At 38.3% G+C, this 23,230-nt stretch overlaps 1 protein-coding gene across 1 annotated transcript; it reads left to right on the plus strand.

Moving 5' to 3' along the window:
• On the plus strand, positions 2,107–2,622 carry LOC107611373. Its single transcript, XM_016313309.1, has one exon. The coding sequence runs from the start codon at positions 2,107–2,109 to the stop codon at positions 2,620–2,622; it is 516 nt and encodes a 171-aa protein (XP_016168795.1).

Consider the following 23,230-nt stretch of genomic DNA (forward strand, 5'->3'; position numbering starts at 1 on the left):
TTGTAATTTAAAACATTTTTCATTTAAGAAAGGTGATGGATTCATAGGACATTCATAGCTTTAAGACATAGACTCTAAATTTTATTAATCATGAAATAAAAATAAGACTTAAAATAAACATAAAAGCAGACCAATAATAATGGAAGATAGAAAATTAAAAACATAAAAATAAATGACTCTTAAAATAGATCTCTAATAACAAAAGTTATCACAGAGTTAGGACTCAACAACCTGCATTGGGAGAGGTAAGATATAGTAGTATCAACTGAATAAATTAAGTAATATTTACTTCATTATTATTATACTTGCGCCGCCATATATATATGTATGTATATACAGGAATGAGAGGCGAGAGAGAAGAGTAACTGAGAAAGAGGAGCGAGAGAACGTAAACCCCATTAAATTTTTGGCTTCGATTTCTTACGATTCATAACTGCAATAAAAAATCTAATCCAGTAAAAGTATTCGTATCCTCCTCCTCTACATGTTGGCACCACTTTTGATCGGTGAAAGTTGAAGGTGACATAACTCTTCTATTCCTTGGGTTTGGCCAACAGGAATTTTAGGAGGCACAGACAATTCTGGACGTTTTCTTTTTCAAAATAGCTCGGTCAGAAAGTTTCTCCAGAACTCCGAATATTTTTTATTTCGTACGAAGGTATGGTTTTGGTTTCTCGTAGTTAATGTTTAATGTCACGTGAAAACTTAGGCTAGATGACCTTAAGATAGGAATGAACTGAGTGAATAATTGATGGACTGTGTATATGGTATAATATATGTGGTTTAGCTGTTATTAATAATTTGCTATTGAAGTTGGTTGGTTTTGGGAAAAGATTTAATATTGGTATTTGTTTGATTTTGAAATAATTTGTTACCGGAAATGATTTGAAGGATTGAGAGGTGTTTGATTTGATAGTTGGGACCCTTGAAGGGTGGCAGAAATTCGAACTTTAGAGGAGATACTGCCAAAACTTCTATGAGAATTGGAGTTTGATTTGAGGTGGTATTTTACAAAGAAAGAGATTATTATGTGGCTTGTGTATTTGAGACTATTTGTTGACCCTCTGTCGCAAGATGTGACCGGGCACTTTAACTCCCCGGATTCCCCCATGGGCATGCATATATATGAATATTGAATATTATATTTGAGCTTGGAGTTCGACTCCATGGAATACTATATTATTGAGCTTGGAGTGTGACTCCATGGAATATTATATTTGTTACATTATGGTATCAGAGCAGTTCGTTCCTATAGAGCCTGAGGGATGGACTGATTATGCTTCTGGGCATACTCTGGGTGTGTGTATGTGCTATTAGGATATCTGATTGATATATGTGGCATAAACGTTCATGAGCATGCATTTGGAACTTGAAGCATTAGACTTGCGATATTGAGACTGATCAACTTAATATCACCTGTTTGGTGTGTGAAGGGACCAGATGTCGACTCACGGACGCGGTCGCGGCCGAGGTAGAGGTTGGATAGGCACTGTTACTCCTGGCCCGGCAGGGAATGATCCAGTAGACTTCATGGCTGCCCTGGGAAATATGGCTGCGGCTATGCAGGCAACAGCCGAGGCACTGGGTAATCAGATAAACCAGGGTAATCACGGAAACAATAATGATGAGGACGGTCCTATGACACTTGCTACATTTCTGAAAGTTCACCCTCCGACCTTTTGGGGAACCTCAAATCCCACAGATGCAGATAATTGGATTCAAGCTATGGAACGGGCACTGCAGGCTCAGCAGGTTCCTGAGGAGCAATGGGTTGAGTTTGGAACTTATCAGCTGCAGGGTGAGGCTCAGCATTGGTGGCAGGGGACACGACGTATCCTACAGCCAGATGGCGCTGTGATTCCTTGGGAGGTTTTCTGAACAGAGTTCTATAAGAAATACTTTCCTAATTCAGCCAGAAATGCCAAAGAACTTGAATTGATGCAGTTAAAGCAGGGACAGATGACTGTTGCTCAGTATACTAGCAGGTTTGAGGAGTTATGTCGCTTTTCTCGTATTTGTCAAGGTAAGCCTGATGATTTTGCTGAGTGAAAATGCATTAAGTATGAGGGAGGTCTTCGAAGTGATATTCTGAGCTTCGTTGCACCAATGGAGATTAGAGTGTTTTCAGAACTGGTAAACAAAAGTAGAGTTGCTGAGGATTGTCTGAGAAAGGCGACATCAGATAAGAGTGATCAGCGAATTTTTGTTAAGAGAGATCAGGGAAGGAACTTCGCCCCTAGAGGACAATATTTTAAGCGAGGCGGTTACACCCCACAACCACATTTGGGTCAGAATAACTTCCAGAGATTCAGTAATAATAACAGCCAGGGAAGAGGCAAAGGAAAGCAAGCTCAGACCCCACCGAATGATTTAACTTGTAGGAGGTGTGGAAAGTACCACCCGAATACTCCGTGCAGGGCTGGTTTAGGTGTATGCTATTACTGTGGTGAAGCTGGGCATTTGTCTTGGAATTGTCCAGAAAAGAAGAAGAATCAAGAAGCTGGAAAGGCACAACATCAGGGACGCGTGTTCACTATGATAGCGGATGGTGCTGGAACCGCAGATACTCCAATTAGAGGTAATCACGCACTGATAATCGAAATTTTCGACTGCCTTGCATAGTAAATAACACGTAGCATTCATTATAGTACATTACCGAGTTGTGAGCCTTGTGATTTTCAATTGAGCGATCGACTAAAGACCTCCGAATGGTGAGACAGAACGATAGTTGGTCAGCCTAGAAAAGTGACTGAATTCTTGGAGAATAATAATAAGAGTGGCGCAGCAGTAGTGGGTTGAATTATTTTGAGTATACAACTTAAGTTATACATAAAGAACCGAAAATGTTGAGAGTTGTGCGGGACAGTTACCTGAAACCCAGAGATGGTAAGTTATGAGGAAGAGACATGACATAGGTTGAACCCGTAATTGATAATCGGTTATGTGTCAAGAAAAAGAGTAAGTTGTGATAGATTTAGTGTCAGAGGCTGAACCAGTTTTGATTGAATTACGAAAGGTGACACCATTAGAATCAGCAGAACCTGGGAGCTAGATGAAGCGAGTATTAGAAGCGATAAACCCGTCGTTCCAATACCAACCTGCCTTATAACCTTTCTGCATAGAGTCTATCTTGTATCTTCCGCTTTGCGTAGACTTTTAAGCCATAAGAATATCCTGAATTTGCAAACTAAACATGTCAAATCTTTTTGTTTTTCTTTGACATGTTTAAGAAGGGAAGTTACATTAGTATGACTCTCTTTCATTTTATATCAATTTTCGAGGGCGAAAATTTTTATAAGGTAGGTAGGATGTAGCAACCCTCAATTTTAAAAATATAAATATAAATAAGTTATAATATGTATGTATATACAGGAATGAGAGGCGAGAGAGAAGAGTAACCGAGAAAGAGGAGCGAGAGAACGTAAACCCCATTAAATTTCCGGCTTCGATTTCTTACGATTCGTAACTCTAATAAAAAATCTAATCCAGTAAAAGTATTCGTATCCTCCTCCTCTACATGTTGGCACCACTTTTGATCGGTGAAAGTTGAAGGTGACATAACTCTTCTATTTCTTGGGTTTGGCCAACAGGAATTTTAGGAGGCACAAATGATTCTGGACGTTTTCTTTTTCGATAGCTCGGTCAGAAAGTTTTTCCAGAACTCCGAATATTTTTTATTTCGTACGAAGGTATGGTTTTGGTTTCTCGTAGTTAATGTTTAATATCACGTGAAAACTTAGGCTAGATGACCTTAAGATAGGAATGAACTGAGTGAATAATTGATGGACTGTGTATATGGTATAATATATGTGGTTTAGCTGTTATTAATAATTTGCTATTGAAGTTGGTTGGTTTTGGGAAAAGATTTAATATTGGTATTTGTTTGATTTTGAAATAATTTGTTACCGGAAATGATTTGAAGGATTGAGAGGTGTTTGATTTGATATCATAGGACAGGCATACATCATATGCATTTGTTTGCTTTGTTTGAGTGTGCATTGTCTTAGCTTGCTTAACTGTTAAATTCTACTTATCTGCTACTTGTTGTAAATGCTTCTCTATTTGTGTTTTTCTTGTCTGTAATGTTGGTCTATGCAACTAAGAGGCCCCTTGTCTGGCGGAGGAATGACGATGGTTGTTCCACCAGAGATTCGGAGAACTGGAGGAGTCAGAAAGTGAAGTATTAAGTTAAAGTCAGATTCAGAACTAGAATACCTCAGATAACTTACCTAACTTTTGGTTTAGTTTATTTTCCTTAAGAATGATTCTGAGTGTCGGAATTCTAGGAATGCCTCTGGCTCTCCCGAGACCTTTTACATTAACTATGCAGGCACCTTTACCATACTGAGAACCTCCGGTTCTCATCCCATACTATGTTGTTGTTTTTCAGATGCAGGTCAAGAGACACCTCGTTGAGCGTCTGGGTATTCTCCTTACAAGCGAAGAACTACCTTTTTGACTGTCATATTTTGATTTTGGGCTATGTATACATGTTTATAGAATCTCCACATGTACATTTTGTGTTTTGTCCCTCCTAGAGGTCGACCTGGAGATACAGGGGTTTACTTTGTGGTTTGACTTTTATTTTGGGTTGTATATATATAATCATATACTCTGGCCGGCCTTAGCTTCGCAGGTCGAGTCTGGAGCTTGCTATCCAAGTTTTGGAACTCTGATATGTATATATGTTTTCAGCTTCCTTTTGATTTTTCCTGTCCGTTTTACAAATATCCATGCGAGTGTGACACGATTTCCTGTTTATCGTTTTTTATTAGCTTATCCTTCAAGGCTCCTAGATATGACTTCATCCAACTATATCTATGTACATATCCTTTTCTTTTAGAAGTCGTAATACCTTGCCACCTCTGCTTTACGACTTAAGCGTAAGGCCCTGTGTGGTAGGGTGTTACATACTCCTTCAAGTTGTGGGATGCCTGGCTCTTCAAGGGAGAGCTTCTGGCACTTCAGCTCCTGTAGCTCACGCCCCTGCTTCTCCTGTTCCCTAAGCAGCTTGCAAAGCATGCTATGTTGATTTTTTTGTTCATCCTTAAGTTGATCCATAGCTTCTTGCAACTTGGTGACAGATGCTTCTAGGCGGGTCCAGTAGTCAATCTGAGGGATTTCTGGGAGGAACTCCTGCGCCCTCCTTTTGATGGAGTTATCTTGCACTTGTTGTCCTTCCATTGACTTTTTGGTGATTGGGTGCTCAACTGGGATGAACTCATTTACTCCCATCTTTACCCCAGCATCTTTACATAGCAAAGAGATTAAGCTTGGGTAAGCTAATTTGGCTTCAGTAGAGTTCTTATTTGCAATTGTGTAGATTTCACAAGAAATCAGATGATGAATCTCCACTTCGTTTCCCAGCATAATGCAATGAATCATCACTACTCTTTTGAAAGTGACCTCAGAGCGGTTACTAGTGGGCTGTATAGAACGCCCAATGAAGTCCAACCAGCCCCTAGCAACTGGTTTGAGATCTCCTCTCTTGAGTTGGTTTGGGACATCTTTTGTGTTGGTTATCCATTTAGTTCTCAGGAGGCATATGTCCTCTAGAACTCGGTCCAACCCCTTATCTACTCTCACGATTCTCCTATTAAAGGATTCTGGATCATCTTGTAGTTGAGGTAGTTTGAAAACCTATCTTATTTTGTCTAGGTGGAAGTATATAATCCTTTCTCTGACCATAGTTCGAAAGGTATGAAAGGCAGTTCCAGTCATTCTCTGCTTATCTGTCAACCATAGATTTGAATAGAATTCCTGAACCATGTTTCTTCCAACCTTTGTCTCAGGATTGGCTAGGATTTCCCAACCTCTGTTTCGAATCTGCTCTTGGATCTCTGGATATTCATCTTCTTTCAAATCGAATTTAACTTCCGGGATCACTGACCTCAAACCCATTATTTTATGGTAATGGTCTGCATGTTCTTTGGTTAAGAACGTCTCTTGATTCCAAAGTGGCTTTGGAGTATTCTCTTTCTTGCCTCTTGAAGTGGTTTGTTTTCCCTTAGGAGCCATGATCTTAGTGAGTCATAGCTCGGTGATCACGAAAAAACACACCAAACTTAGAGGTTTGCTTGTCCTCAAGCAAAAGAAAGGAAAGGAGATGAATATGAGGAGAGTCAAATTCGAGTTGTGGATGAGAGGGGGTGGCCGAATGTGTATTTAAAGGTGGAGGGGTGGGGTTTCGAAAATTTTGAAAAAGATATGATAGAAAGATATGATGAGTTGCAAAAGATTTGGAAAGGAATTGAAAGACAATTGAAAAGTGATTTAGAAATTTATAAATTTTTGAAGTTGGATTGTGAGTGATGAAAATTTGGAACATGTTTATGCAGAAAATTAAGAATTAGAACATGAAAGTTTAAAAAAATTTGAAGTAAAAACAAAATCTCCTCCCCCTGCCTTTTCTAGCGTTAAACGCCCAGCCAGGTACCCTGGTTGGTGTTAAATGGCTGGCTGATAAACCACTATTTTATGATTTATCTTGTGCTCAATTGAGTGAATTTTATCAACTTTACCCACTTATTCATACTATTTGCATGAGTTTACATTCTCCTTCCAAATTTTGTGCTATGATTGAAAACATGCTTCTTTGACCTTATATTTGCGAATATTAATCCTCTCTTATTACCATTAGATGCCTTGATATGTGTGTTAAGTGATTTCAGAGATTACAGGGCAGGAATGGCTTAGAGGATGGAAAGGAAGCATGCAAAAGTGGAAGGAATACAAGAAGTTGGAGAAATTGCTAAGTTGTCCAGCCTAACCTCTTCGCACTCAAACAGCTATAACTTTAGCTACAGAGGTCCAAACGACGCGGTTTTAGTGGCATTGGAAAGCTAACGTTCGGGGCTTCGATTTGATATATAATTTGTCATATCTGCCCCGAAGTTATATGACGCAAACGCGTGAATGACACACCCGCGTTGCATCTACGAATTGCAATCCGCGCGAACGCGTGGACGACGCCTCCGCGTCACTTTCCTGTGACCTGAACATAACAGAAATCACTGGGAGCGATTTATGGGCTGTTTCTGACCCATTTTTCAGCCCAGAACACACAGATTAGAGGCTATAAAGTGGGGGAATGCATCCATTCATCATCAGGCTTTTCATAATTCACTTTTCATAGGATTTAGATGTAGTTTTTAGAGAGAGAGGTTCTCTCCTCTCTCTAAGGATTAGGATTTAGGATTTCTCTTAGTTTTAGGAGTGCCTCTCAATCCCAGGTTCAATGTTCTTTTACTTTATATTTATCTCTTATTTTCAGATACTTTAATGCTTATATTAGTTATGTTGCCTATTTGGCTTATGCTACATTCATGTTATGATTTTCTTTATTAATATTATTTGAGGTATTTCAGATTTAAGATTGCTTTGATTTATTTATATTGATGCTTTTAATTTAATTTAGAATTTTTCCTCTTGGCTTTGGTTGAGTCATTGGAGACACTTGAGTTATCAAACTCATTGTTGATTGAAAATTGGAATTCTTCAAGAATTAATTCGAGTTCCAATAACTCTAACTTTTCTCAAGGAAAGACTAGCATCTGAGGAATAAAAATTAATTCATCCACTTAACCTACCTTCATAGTTAGAGGTTAACAAAGTGGGAGAAAAATCCAATTCTCATCATAATTGATAAGGATAACCAAGATAGGACTTCCAGTTCTTATACCTTGTCAAGAGCTTTGTTATTTATTATTTTAACGACTTGTTATCTTACATTACTTGCTCCTTCTTTCCAAAACCCCCAATTTATAAGACTCATAACCAATAATAAGAACACCTCCCTGTAATTCCTTGAGAAGACGACCCGAGGTTTACTTCGGTTATCAATTTATTTAGGGGTTTGTTACTTGTGACAACCAAAACGTTTGTATGAAAGGACTTTTGAAGGTTTAGAAACTATACTTGCAACGAGGATTTATCCGCAAATTTCTAGACCACGCAAAAGTTCTCTCATCAAAATGGCGCCGTTGTTGGGGAATTGCAAACGTGTGCCTTATTATTGGTTATTGTAAATATTTGCTTTTTGCTTGTTTATTTATTTTTATTTTTGTTTTTATTTTTACTTTTTTTTATAAATTAAGAGGTTATTGGTTTTTATTTAGTTATTAAAAATTTTTTAAAAAAATTTTTCTTCGTGTTCATCTTGACCTTCAAGTTGTTCTTAGTTGTTTTCTTCGTTTTAATCTAAAAATTTTCAGTTTGGTGTCATTTTATTGTTTTTCTCTTTCCTCATTAAAATTCAAAAATTCAAAAATTTAAAACTCAAATTTCAAATTTCAAATTTCAATTTTCAAAATTCAAATTTAAAAAATTTAAAATTCAAATTTCAAATTTCAAAATTTAAAATTTCAAAAATCAAATTTCAAAATTCAAATCTTTTTCAAAAATCATATCTTTTTCAAAAATCTTATCTTATCTTATTTCAAAAAATCAAATTTCAATATTTAAATTTCAAATTTCAAATTTCAAATTTTAAAATTCAAAAAATTTCAAAATTTAAAATTTAAAATTTAAAATTTAAATTTCAAAATTTAATTTTCAAATTCAAAATTTAAATAACCTTTTAATTTAAATTTATTTTTATTTTCGTTTTTAAATTTTTATTTGCTACTATGAACTCTCACCCCTTTCGCTATGATTCTGGTTACAATTATGTTGCAGGAAGAAGAAATTACAATGAGAACAGTCATCAAGGTTGGAACAATCAAAGATGGGAGGAGCCACAAGGATTTGATCAACCCTCATGGCACAACCACCTCCAATGGACTATCAACAACCACCACCATATGCCTATAAACCCTCTTCTCAACACAACTTTGAACCACCACACTCACAAGCCCCTTACCACCAGACACCCTCATATGATCCTAACCCTTATCTACTATACCAACCACCTTATGAGCCATATGAACCATATCAAGAACCACCACTTCCCTATGTACCATGTCCATATCCATCACCTCAAGACTCAACAGAGCGTCTCCAGGAAACAGTGAATAAATTTAATGCCACACTTCATCAATTGAATCAAGCAATAAATCAATTAGCTTTCTGACGTTCGGACACTCAAGGAACCCCCATGGCTTCATGTGGACAATCTAATGAAGAACGTAGCATGAAGGAGATACTAGAAACTCCAGTGGACAGTACGGAGCATGACTTTATACTGGAACAAGTGGAGGAAGCTGTAATTATCAAAGAAGAAGAAGTGGTTGCAGACTTAGGAGATGCTGAACCTCCATGGGAAAGTCAAGACATAGAACCTCCTTCCAAGACGGTTGCATTTGTTGTTAAGGAGGGTGTACAACCTCCAAGGCATACCCTAGTTGAAGACTTGGAAGAGGTTGATCAAGAGATGGAGATTCAAGAAAAAGAGGCACAACCTCCCATGCCCTTGGTGAGCAATGAAGAAGAGATTGAATTAGAAGAAAGCTACCAAGAAGAAGAGGTTGAAATTGAAGAAGCTTGCAAAGAGGTGGAAGTCGTCAAAGAGCACAAGGAAGTGGGGCTTGAAATCACCTTGCCAAAGTTATTGGAGACCCCTCCCCCTAAGTTACCATCATCCTTCACAACATTCAAGTGGGTAAAATTCATATCCCTTAGCTTTCTAATTCCACTTGAATATGGTCTACTGGAGACGGATGGTCAACTTCGAGCTCTTTGTGGCATAAAGAGTAAGAGGAAGATGGTCAGTGGTAAGAATTGTCCTGCAAGGTTCATTATGGTTGGACGCTTTAAGTTAAAACGCAAGGGTTGGTGTAGAGCTCAACTGAATGGGTCTAGGAAGTTGTTTGGACGCTTCAGTGAGAATTCTAAAGTTGAACCACCCGGATGGAATCATGATAATCAACTTGAAGACGGGTGCAAAAGCAAGATTTGGGACCCCGGAATTCATTATGGAAATCAACACTCTTGGGGCCTTGTCACTTGCTTCAACCTGCTTGAAGGCTTTCTACGCCTAGTTTGGGATCCCGGAGGTTACTGGAACTACAAACACTGGTGGGGATTCCTGGATGAATACAAGCATAAGCCACCATAACAGGGAGCTCACCAAATGTCCAACTTAAGGACTTTAACTAAAAGTGCTAGGTGGGAGACAACCCACCATGGTATGATCGTTCCTTTTTCATTTTTATTTAGTTTTATTTGTTTTCGAATTTTATTTTATTTTATCACAATGAACCTGGAGTTTTGAATAACATTCATATAAGCATTGCATTCTGCATTTTTCAGCTTAAAAAAAAATGCACGCGACGCGGCAGCGTCGCTGATGCGTCCGCGTCACTAGTGCATTGAAAGAATTGAACAGAGAGACATGCGAGAGCGTGGCTGGAGGCATACCTTTAGCATAATTTGACCCACGCGACTGCATCGCTGACGCGTCCGCGTCATGTGGCAAAAGAGCCTCCCACACGTCCGCGTCACTGATGCGGGGAAAACTTGTCTCTCAACAAATCTTCCTTCGGCAAGTGTACCGAAGTTGTCGTCAAGTAAAAACTCACAATAGAGTGAGGTCGAATCCCACAGGGATTGATTGATCAAGCAACTTTAATTAGAAGAATGTTCTAGTTGAGCGAATCCAGAAATTGGGTTGAGAGTTGCAGAAAATAAAATGGCGGGAATGTAAATAACAGAAAAATAAATGCTAGAATTAAATGAATGGAAGTAAATGACTGAAAATAAATTGCAGAATTATAAATGGGAATGGGGGATCTTCTCATAAAAGTAAATCGTAGAAATTAAAGAGAATGGGTAAGATTAGAGATGGGGAATTCATTGGGCTTAGGAGATGTTGCAATTCTCCGGATCAAGTTCACCAAGATAACTACTCAATTGGATGAAGATCGAAAGCTTTCAAGTAAAATCAAGAGGAAAGATAGAAGAAGAACAATGAAAATTAGTATTGATCCATCAAATTACAACAGAGCTCCCTAACCCAATGAAAGGGGTTTAATTGTTCATAGCTCTTGAAAATGAAAATAAAGATGGAGAATACATCATAAAACTAGAAATTGCAAAGAAAGTAAATGCAGAGAGTAATTCCTCAGCCTCTAGAACTATTTTACAATTCAAAGCTACTCCTATATATACTACTTTTCTCAACTTCTAGTTCACTCTTCAAGTCTTGGGCCTTTGGATCTTGAGTTTGAAGCAGTTCCTTTCTTTATTTGGGCTTGGCTTTACTTGCAGAGAGAAAGTGCGGAGTGGGCAGAGACTTAAGCTCAGGGCGTAAGGAGTGTTAATCATTTAGTCAAAGACCAAGTTCGGGAACGTTAGTGACACTTAACATTGTTACTAACGTTCCAATGCACCCCTTTTGCCTCATGTTAAAACCCACGTTAACTAGGTTAACGTGGCTTTTAACGTTGCCTTGTCAACCTTCGAGAACGTTAGTGAACTCACGCGGCTGCATGACCTGGAAATCGACGTAAGAAAGGGTGCACGACCGAAAATTGTGCGAGAGTGGTGCTGGACTGGTGCTGAACGCACACGCCTTACCACGCGGACGCATGGCTCACGCGTCTGCGTCATATCCCATGATGGCCACTCACGCGATCGCGTCGACCACGCGACCGCGTCACCCTGGATTTTGGCAATACCAAGTTTCGAACAGAGAGTTGTGCGACCGCGAGGCTGCACTCGGGCCAATCGCACAAATCAGGTCACGCGACGCGTCCACGTCACCTGACCTTATCGCGCACCATGCGACCGCGTCACCCACGCGTCCGCGTCACATGCGGTGCACTGAATATCCAGATCAGCCAAAATATCTTATCTTTTCTTCTCCAAATCCTTATTTTTCTTATCTTTTCCAATCCTAATTTCTTCTATCTTTTCTTCTTTCTTCTTTCTTTCTTACTTTCTTTCTCTTCATCTTTTTAACTTCTCATCCTTTTTCACTTTTATTTTATTTTATTTAATTTAATTGCTTACTTTCATTCATTGCATTTTAATCTTGTGCATATTTTTATTTTCTTTTCTAAATTTATTATTTCACCATTGGTGTTCAAATGTTCTTATTCAACTGTTATGTCTTTTCTGGTATTATTTTGGTGCTCAGTGACTTGTTTTAACTGTTAGGTAATATTATTTAAGTCAATGCTAATCTTTTATGTTATTTGTATTACTTTTGCATTGACATGAATTTATATTATCTCTCCTTACCCACTCTCTTCCCCATTGTTGCATATTTTGCACCACTAGTATGTCATGTGCTCTATTGTTTTCTCACGTACATGTTGAAGCTTCCATGTAAATGAGACCCTTATCAGTTGGCATTAACCCACCCATACTTCATTTATTTTCTTATCTTTATCTCTGGGTTACTGTTCTTCTTTTTCTCTTCTTTCAGGCTGGCCACCAAAGACGGAAAAAGGGAAAAATTTCTAAAAAGGGAGACAAACAAGTCCATCTGCACAATCTATAGAGAAAGACATCAGTTGGAGCAGCACGTCCACTTGTACATCTCAGCATGCACCGAGGACGGTGCAATCTTTAAGTGTGGGGAGGTCGATACCGATCTCCATGGGTTAGTTACTCTTCTATCTCAACACCAATGGTTTATTTTCCTTGTTAGTTATTGCATTTACATGTTTGATTGCATATTTGTTTGATTTTTTGCATATTTTACCACTTGGTTGAAGTAATATTTTCTTTTTCAAGAAACCTTTTAGAGCATTTCACTAATTTGAATAAAATTTAATGTTAAACTTGTTTGAAGAAATATTATACTGGAACATGGTTTAGAGCTCGAACACACAAAACCAGTGAGATTTTGAACCTATTTGATTGGTTGTATTTTATCAACCAATATTTTATTTTTGTGTGTGTTTTTCTCTCTAAAATTGTGATCTTTGTCTTGCTTAATTCTATATTTCCATTATTTGATGTATGCATACACTTACATGATTGAGGCCTTATTTTACTGAGCTTACATACCCATATGGCCTTAACCTTTCATTATCATTTGCAAACCAATTTGAGCCTATTTTACCCCTTTTATTCTTTACTTTAGCACATCATTAACTCTAAACAGAAAACAATATTGTCCTTAATTTGAATCCTTGGTTAGCTTAGACTAGTGAAAGTGCTTATGATTTAAGTGTGGGAAAAGTGGGTTTGGAAAACATTTGGTTTAAGAATTGGGTACATCTTTATGAAAATGAAAAAAAATGTTTAGGACATGTTCATGAATTCAATAATTTAATCATATGCATTGAGAAAAACCAAAAAAAAAAGATGAAAAAGAGAAAAAGAAAAAGAAAAAAAAGAAAAAAAAAGAGCAATTAAGCAAAAAGGGGACAAAATGCCCCAAAGTAAGTAGTGAAAGCAATGCATATGTACTGTACTTGAAATTAGAATGCATGAATATGTGGAAAACATGGTTAATGGATAGTTAGATGTGGTATTATGATTACATGAATTGTCTAAAGTTAGGTGGAAAGTTTAAGCTAATTAAGGATTCAGATTTTAGTCCGCTTGGCCAAATACAATCCTACCTTGACCCTAACCCCATTACAACCCTTAAAAGACCTCTTGATATGTGTATCTGTGCATTAAATTTATGTTGATTGTTAGATGAAGAGCAAGCCTTAGAAAGCAAGATTAGCAGAGAACTGAGAGATCGAACCTTAAACACTTGAGCGATTAGAGTGCATACACTTCCAGTGAGGGTTCGATACTCGATTCTTTGTTCCCGGCTTTCATGAGCTATTTTCTTCTGCAAGTTTACTTGTACTTTATTTTGTGATTAGTGAAATCCAGTTCATATTTATTCTTAGAGATTTATTTACTTTTAACCAAGTAGGAAGAAACATTTTGCATTTAGTTGCATTCATATAGATAGGTTGCATTTCATATTAATCTACCATTCCTCTTCATCTTTATAGCTTCTCTTGAGCTTAGCATGAGGACATGCTAATGTTTAAGTGTGGGGAGGTTGATAAACTACTATTTTATGGTTTATCTTGTGCTCAATTAAGTGGATTTTATCAACTCTTTACCCACTTATTCATACTATTTGCATGAGTTTACATTCTCCTTCCTGATTTTGTGCTATGATTGAAAACATGCTTCTTTGACCTTATATTTGCAAATATTAATCCTCTCTTATTACCATTAGATGCCTTGATATGTGTGTTAAGTAATTTCAGAGATTACAGGGCAAGAATGGCTCAGAGGATGGAAAAGAAGCATGCAAAAGTGGAAGGAATACAAGAAGTTGGAGAAATTGCTAAGTTGTCCAGCCTGACCTCTTTGCACTCAAATGGCTATAACTTTAGCTACAGAGGTCCAAACAACGTGGTTTCAGTGGCATTGGAAAGCTAACGTTCGGGGCTTCGATTTGATATATAATTTGCCATAGCTGTTTCGAATTTAGGCGACACGAACGCGTGAATGACGTGCCCGCGTCGCATCTGCGAATTGCAATCCGCGCGAACGCGTGGACGACGCCTCCGCGTCACTTTCTCGCGACCTGAACGTAACAGAAATCGCTGGGAGCGATTTCTGGGCTATTTCTGTCCCAGTTTTTAGCCCAGAACACATAGATTAGAGGCTATAAAGTGGGGGAATGCATCCATTCATCATGAGGCTTTTCATAATTCACTTTTCATAGGATTTAGATGTAGTTTTTAGAGAGAGAGGTTCTCTCCTCTCTCTTAGGATTAGAATTTAGGATTTCTCTTAGTTTTAGGAGTGCCTCTCAATCCCAGGTTCAATGTTCTTTCACTTTATATTTATCTCTTATTTTCAGATACTTTAATGCTTATATTAGTTATGTTGCCTATTTGGCTTATGCTACATTCATGTTATGATTTTCTTAATTAATATTATTTGAGGTATTTCAGATTTAAGATTGCTTTGCTTTATTTATATTGATGCTTTTAATTTAATTTAGAATTTTTACTCTTGGCTTTGGTTGAGTCATTGGAGATACTTGAGTTATCAAACTCATTGTTGATTGAAAATTGGAATTCTTCAAGAATTAATTCGAGTTCCAATAACTCTAAATTTTCTCAAGGAAAGATTAGGATCTGAGGAATAAAAATTAATTCATCCACTTAACTTACCTTCATAGTTAGAGGTTAACAAAGTGGGAGAAAAATCCAATTCTCATCACAATTGATAAGGATAACCAGGATAGGACTTCCAGTTCTTATACCTTGCCAAGAGCTTTGTTATTTATTATTTTAACGACTTGTTATCTTACATTACTTGCTCCTTCTTTCCAAAACCCCCAATTTACAAGACTCATAACCAATAATAAGAACACCTCCCTGCAATTCCTTGAGAAGACGACCCGAGGTTTGAATACTTCGGTTATCAATTTATTTAGGGGTTGGTTACTTGTGACAACCAAAACGTTTGTATGAAAGGACTTTTGAAGGTTTAGAAACTATACTTGCAACGAGGATTTATCCGCAAATTTCTAGACCACGCAAAAGTTCTCTCATCACTGGCGTTAAACGCCAGGAATCTTTTATCACTGGGCGTTTTTCTAAACGCCCAGGATGCTGTAACTCTGGCGTTAAACGCCCAGAATGGTACCCATTCTGGCGTTTAACGCCCAAAATACCCCTTACTGGCGTTTTCGTGCGATTGAGCTCCCTTTCTCTGCTTTATGCTCTGAATCCTTCTGTAACTCTGTAAACTCCTGCAATTGATAATTAACCTTGATGATAATTTTTATCAAACTCATATAATTATTATTTAAATAACAAATAAACTTTGCTAATGGCTGGGTTGCCTCCCAGCAAGCGCTTCTTTATTGTCTTTAGCTGGACTTTATTGAGCTTTAATCTAGTCTCAGTTTTGAGCATTCTTGCTCAACATTGCTTTCAAGATAATGCTTTACTCTCTGTCCATTAACAATAAACTTTTTATCAGAGTCAATATCCTGAAGCTCTACATATCCATATGGTGACACACTTATAATCACATATGGTCCCCTCCACCGGGATTTTAATTTCCTAGGGAATAATTTGAGCCTAGAGTTAAACAGCAGAACCTTCTGTCCTGGCTCAAAGACTCTGGATGACAGTTTCTTGTCATGCCACCTTTTTGCTTTCTCCTTGTAAATTTTTGCATTTTCGAAAGCATTGAGTCTGAATTCCTCTAGCTCATTTAACTGGAGTAATCTCTTCTCTCCAGTTAACTTAGCATCTAGGTTTAGGAACATGGTTGCCCAGTAGGCCTTATGCTCTAGTTCTACGGGTAGATGACAGGCCTTTCCATACACAAGGAGGATGATGCTAAGCCAGTGGTTCAGCCACAGAGGCGGCTAAATCCAGCCATGAAGGAAGTGGTGCAGAAAGAGGTCACTAAGTTACTAGAGGCTGGGATTATTTATCCTATTTCTAATAGCCCCTGGGTGAGCCCTGTCCAAGTTGTCCCCAAGAAGGGAGGCATGACAGTGGTTCATAGTGAAAAGAATGAACTGGTTCCCACAAGAACAGTTACAGGGTGGCATATGTGTATTGACTACAGAAGGCTCAATACAGCCACCAGAAAGGATCATTTTCCTTTACCATTCATAGACCAGATGCTAGAGAGATTAGCAGGCCATGAATATTACTGCTTTTTGGATGGCTATTCAGGCTACAACCAAATTGCAGTGGATCCTCAAGACTAAGAGAAAACAGCATTCATATGTCCATCTGGAGTATTTGCCTACAGAAGAATGCCTTTTGGTCTGTGCAATGCACCTGCAACCTTTCAGAGGTGCATGCTCTCTATCTTCGTCCCGGATAGAACCAGTAGCAGGGGCATCTCTCCCTCCTACTGAGATCTCTGAGACCTTTCCGGATGAGCAACTTTTTTCCATTCAGGAAGCACCATGATTTGCAGATATTGCAAATTATAAAGCTGTGAGGTTCATACCCCAGGAGTACAGTAGGTTGCAAAAGAAAAAACTAATTTCTGATGCAAAGTACTACTTATGGGATGAGCCATATCTCTTTAAGAGATGCGCAGACGGAATGATCCGCAGATGCGTCCCTAGAGAGGAGGCACAGAAGATCCTGTGGCATTGCCATGGATCACAGTATGGAGGATATTTCAGAAGTGAGCGAACAGCCACTAAAGTCCTCCAATGTGGCTTCTATTGGCCTACTCTCTATAGAGATACCCGAGAGTTTGTGCGTAACTGTGACAGTTGCCAAAGAGCTGGTAACTTACCTCATGGTTATGCCATGCCTCAACAAGAGATCTTAGAGATTGAGTTGTTTGATGTATGGGGTATTGACTTCATGGGTCCTTTCCCACCATCATACTCAAACACTTACATTCTGGTGGCAGTAAATTACGTATCTAAATGGGTGGAAGCAATTGCCACACCCACTAATGATACCAACACTGTGCTGAAGTTCCTCCAGAAACATATTTTCAGCAGATTTGGTGTTCCCAGAGTACTAATCAGTGATGGGGGCACCCATTTCTGCAATAAACAGCTTTACTCTGCTATGGATCGATATGGAATTAGCCACAAAGTGGCAAATCCGTATCATCCACAGATAAATGGGCATGCTGAAGTCTCTAACAGAGAATTAAAGAGAATCCTGGAATGGACTGTAATTGCCCGTAGAAAGGATTGGGCAAAGAGCTTGGATGATGCTCTGTGGGCATACAGAACAGCATTCAAGACTCCTATAGGAACCTCTCTATACCAGCTTGTGTATGGCAAGGCTTGTCATCTGCCCGTGGAACTGGAACATAAAGCCTACTGGGCAACCAGATTCCTAAACATGGATGCTAAGTTAGCTGGTGAGAAAAGATTGCTCCAGCTAAATGAGCTAGAGGAGTTCATACTCAATGCTTTTGAAAATAAGAATGCTCAAAACTGAGGCTTGAATGAAGCTCAGTAAAGGTCCAGCTAAAGACAATAAAGAAGCGCTTGATGGGAGGCAACCCAGCCATTAGCAAGTTATTTGTCTTAATTAATACTTGTAAAAGTTTGATATACATTTTCTTCAAAGGATAATCATCAAAATTGAAGGAATTCACAGAGTTATAGAAGGATTAAGTGCAAAAAGCAGAGAAAAGGAGCTTGCTGGCAAGAAAACGCCAGTAAAGGGCATTTTGGGCGTTAAACGCCAGTAAAGGTACCATTTTGGGCGTTAAACGCCATAATGGGTACCATTCTGGGCGTTTAACGCCAGAATTGCAGCATCCTGGGCGTTCAGAAAAACGCCCAGTCATAAAGGGGTTTCTGGCATTTAACGCCAGCCAGGGTACCTGGCTGGGCGTTAAACGCCCATAATGGCCAACAAATGGGCGTTAAACGCCAGAATGGATACCATTCTAGGCGTTTAACGCCAGAAAGGCAGGGGGAGGAGATTTTGTTTCCAACTTCAAATTTTTTCAAATTTTCATGTTTTGACTCATAATTTTCTGCATAAACATGTTTCAAACTTTCATCATTCACCCTCAATTTTCCAAAATTCAACAATTTTCTAAATCTCTTTTCAATTTTCTTTCAAAACCTTCCCAAATCTTTTCAAAAACTCAATTATCCTCTCAATTTCTTTCCAAATCTTTTTCAACTCATCATATCATCTCTTATTTCTTAGATGCATAACCAAATTTTCAGATTTAACATCTTTATATCTTTTTCATATCATGATTTTATTTTCTTCCATCAATCATATCTCTTTCTAATTTTTCGAAATCCCTCCCCTCCTCCTATAAATATACATTCGGCCATCCCCTCCTCTCCACATTCGAATTTGGCTCTTCCTCTCTCTCAACCCTTTCCTTTCTTTTGCTTGAGGGCAAGCAAACCTCTAAGTTTGATATGTTTTTCCGTGATCACTGAGCTAAGACTCATCAAGATCATGGCAACTAATGGAAAACAAACCAAATCAAGAGGCAAGAAAGAGAATACTCCAAAGAGTCTTTGGAATCAAGGGAGGTTCTTAACCAAAGAACATGCAGACCATTACCACAAAATAATGGGTCTGAGGTCAGTGATCCCGGAAGTTAAATTCAATTTGAAAGAAGATGAATATCCGGAGATCCAAGAGCAAATTCGAAACAGAGGATGGGAAATTCTGGCCAATCCTGAGACAAAGGTTGGAAGAAACATGGTTCAGGAATTCTACTCAAATCTGTGGCTGACAGATAAGCAGAGAATAACTGGAACCGCCTTTTACACCTACCGAACTATGGTCAGAGGGAGGCTTATTTACTTCCATCTGGACATAATAAGAGAGGTCTTCAAACTGCCTCAACTACAAGATGATCCAGAATCCTTTAATAGAAGAATGGTGAGAGTAGATAAGGGGTTGGATCAAGTTCTAGAGGACATATGCCTCCCTGGAACTAAGTGGATAACCAATTCAAAAGGTGTCCCAATCCAACTCAAGAGGGGAGATCTCAAACCAGTTGCAAGAGGCTGGTTGGACTTCATTGGGCGTTCTATATTGCCCACTAGCAACCGCTCTGAGGTCACTGTCAAAAGAGCAGTGATGATTTATTGTATTATACTTGGAAAAGAAGTGGAGATTCATCATCTGATTTCTTGTGAGATTTACACAATTGCAAATAAGAACTCTACTAAAGCCAAACTGGCCTACCCAAGCTTAATTTCTATGCTATGTAAAGATGCTGGGGTGAGGATGGGAGTAGATGAATTCATCCCAATCGAACACCCAATCACCAAGAAGTCAATGGAAGGACAAGTGCAAGACAACTCCATCAAAAAGAGGGCGCAGGAGTTCCTCCCAGAAATTCCTGAAATTGACTACTAGACCCGCCTAGAAGCATCTGTTACCAAGCTGCAAGAAGCTATGGAACAACTTAAGGAAGAACAGCAGAATCAAAACTGCATGCTCTGCAAACTGCTGAAGGAACAGGAGAAGCAGGGGCGTGAGCTAAAGGAGCTTAAGCGCCGGAAGCTCTCCCTTGAAGGTCCAAGCAACCCACAGATTGAGGGAGCATCCACTTCTCAAAATCAAGGTTGTTGAGTCCTAACTCTGTGGTAACCTTTATTATTAAGAGTCTATTTTAAGAGTCATTTATTTTTCTGCTTTTAATTTTCTGTCTTCTATTATTATGGGTCTGCTCTTATATTTATTTTTGAGTCTTATTTTTATTCCATAATCAATAAAAAATTTAAAGTTTATGTCTTAAAGCTACGAATATCCTATGAATCCATCACCTTTCTTAAAAAAAATATTTTTAATTGAAAAAGAAAAAGAAGTGCATGAATTTCGAATTTTAAAACAGTTTAGTTATTTTGATGTTGTGGCAATACTATTGTTTTTCTGAATGAATGCTTGAACAGTGCATATTTTTGAATTTGATTGTTTATGAATATTAAAATTGTTGGCTCTTGAAAGAATGATGGGAAAAGGAGAAATGTTATTTGATGATCTGAAAAATCATAAAATTAATTCTTGAAGCAAGAAAAAGCAGTGAATAGAAAGCTTGCAAAAAAAAAAGAGAGAGAAAAGAAAAAGAAAGAAAAAGAAAAAGCAAGCAGAAAAAGCTAATAGCCCTTTAAACCAAAAGGCAAGGGTAAAATAAAAAAAGGATCCAAGGCTTTGAGCATCAGTGGATAGGAGGGCCTACAGGAATAAAATCCTGGCCTAAGCGGCTGAACCAAGCTGTCCCTAACCATGTGCTTGTGGCGTAAAGGTGTCAAGTGAAAACTTGAGACTGAGCGGTTAAAGTCGTGGTCCAAAAGCAAAAAGAGTGTGCTTAAGAGCTCTGGACACCTCTAATTGGGGACTCTAGCAAAGCTGAGTCACAATCTGAAAAGGTTCACCCAGTTATGTGTCTGCGGCATTTATGTATCCGGTGGTAATACTGGAAAACAAAATGCTTAGGGTCAAGGCCAAGACTCATAAAGTAGCTGTGTTCAAGAATCAACATACTTAACTAGGAGAATCAATAACACTATATGGATTCTGAGTTCCTATAGAAGCCAATCATTCTGAACTTCAAAGGATAAAGTGAGATGCCAAAACTATTCAGAGGCAAAAAGCTAAAAGCCCCGCTCATCTAATTAATATTGATCTTCATAGATGTTTTTGGAATTCATTGTATATTCTCTTCTTTTTATCCTATTTGATTTTAGTTGCTTGGGGACAAGCAACAATTTAAGTTTGGTGTTGTGATGAGCGGATAATTTATACGCTTTTTGGCATTGTTTTTAGTATGTTTTTAGTATATTTTGATTAGTTTTCATTATATTTTTATTAGTTTTTATTTAAAATTCACTTTTCTGGACTTTACTATGAGTTTGTGTATTTTTCTGTGATTTCATGTATTTTCTGGCTGAAATTGAGGGACCTGAGCAAAAATCTGATTCAGAGGCTAAAAAAGGACTGCAGATGCTGTTGGATTCTAACCTCCCTGCACTCAAAGTGGATTTTCTGGAGCTACAGAAGCCCAATTTGCACGCTCTTAATTGCGTTGGAAAGTAGACATCTTGGGCTTTCCAGCAATATATAATAGTTCATACTTTTCTCAAGATTTGATGGTCCAAACCGGCGTTCCAAGTCAGCTCAAGAATTCTGGCGTTTAACTCCAGAACTAGCACAAAAGCTGGAGTTAAACGCCCAAACTGGCACAAAAGCTGGCGTTTAACTCCAAGAAAAGTCTCTACACATGAAAACTTCAATGCTCAGCCCAAGCACACACCAAGTGGGCCCCAAAAGTGGATTTTTACACTAAACACCCTAGTTTACTCAATTTTCTGTAACCCTAGGTCACTAGTTTACTATAAAAACTACTTTTAGTGATTCATCTTGTACCTCATGACACTTTACACGTTTCTTATTGTATTCTCTATGGCACGAGTCTCTAAACCCCATTGTTGGAGGTGAGGAGCTCTGCTGTTCTTCATGAATTAATGCAATTACTACTGTTTTCCATTCTATCACGCTTGCTTCTATTCTAAGATATTCATTCGCACCTCAACCTGATGAATGTGATGATCCATGACACTCATCATCATTCTCACCTATGAACGCGTGCCTGACAACCACCTCTGTTCTACCTTAGATTGAATGCATATCTCTTAGCCTCATGATTCAGATCAGAGTCTTCGTGGTATAAGCTAGAATTATTGGCGGCCATTCTTGAGATCCGGAACGTCTAAACCTTGTTTGTGGTATTCTGAGTAGGATCTGGGAAGGGATGGCTGTGACGAGCTTCAAACTCGCGATTGTTGGGCGTGTGACAGATGCAAAAGGATCAATGGATCCTATTCCAGCATGATCGAGAACCGATAGATGATTAGCCGTGCGGTGACAGTGCATTTGGAACGTTTTCACTGAGAGGACGGGAAGTAGCCATTGATAACGGTGATACCCAACATAAAGCTTGCCATGGAAGGAGCCTTGCGTGCATGAAGAAGAAAATAGTAGGAAAGCAGAGATTCAGAAGACAAAGCATCTCCAAAGCCTCAACATGTTCTTCATTACTGCATAACAAGTATTTATTTCATGTTCTTTTACTTTTTACAATTAAATCTGAGAATTATTGATATCCTGACTAAGAGTTACAAGATAACCATAGCTTGCTTCAAGCCGACAATCTCCGTGGGATCGACCCTTACTCACGTAAGGTATTACTTGGACGACCCAGTGCACTTGCTGGTTAGTTGTGCGGAGTTGCAAAAGTGTGATTGTAATTTCGTGCACCACACATTTTTTCAGAACCCTAGTTTTTCTCTGTAAGTCATGAGCCACTAAACCTCCTTATTAAGGTTAGGAGTTTTGTTTATCTTCTATGGATTAAGACTATTGCTTTTCTATTTTAATTAATGTATTGATTCAGTTTCAAGGATTACTTTCGTTCTTCATTTTATGAATTTGGATAGAACGAAAGAATGACCCCAATTCCATATGCGTTCTTGTGATCCTTAGAAGAGTTCTCTCACCTAAACAATAGCTTGAAAGTAAATTCCTCCTAAATTGCTAATTACATGAACTAATTGGAATATGTGACATATAATCTTGTTAGCTTTGGGTAATTAGAGTTTTGTGGCCATAAACTAGTTTTGAACTTAACCCTCTAATCAGAATTAAGTGACCGCGACGGTGGCGGTTAATGAAGGTTAGGGGAGACTAAATCACCAAGACATTAGGATTTAATCATTTACAGTTTGCCATGGAATGAATCTTGCATTGTTAAAATAGTTGGTAAGAAAACTTAATCCAGAAAAGTAAACATCTCCGATACCTTAACTGTTTTCTCTCATTGTTTT

The sequence above is a fragment of the Arachis ipaensis genome, chromosome B08 (genome assembly GCF_000816755.2).
Source record: "Arachis ipaensis cultivar K30076 chromosome B08, Araip1.1, whole genome shotgun sequence".
NCBI lineage: Eukaryota > Viridiplantae > Streptophyta > Magnoliopsida > Fabales > Fabaceae > Arachis > Arachis ipaensis.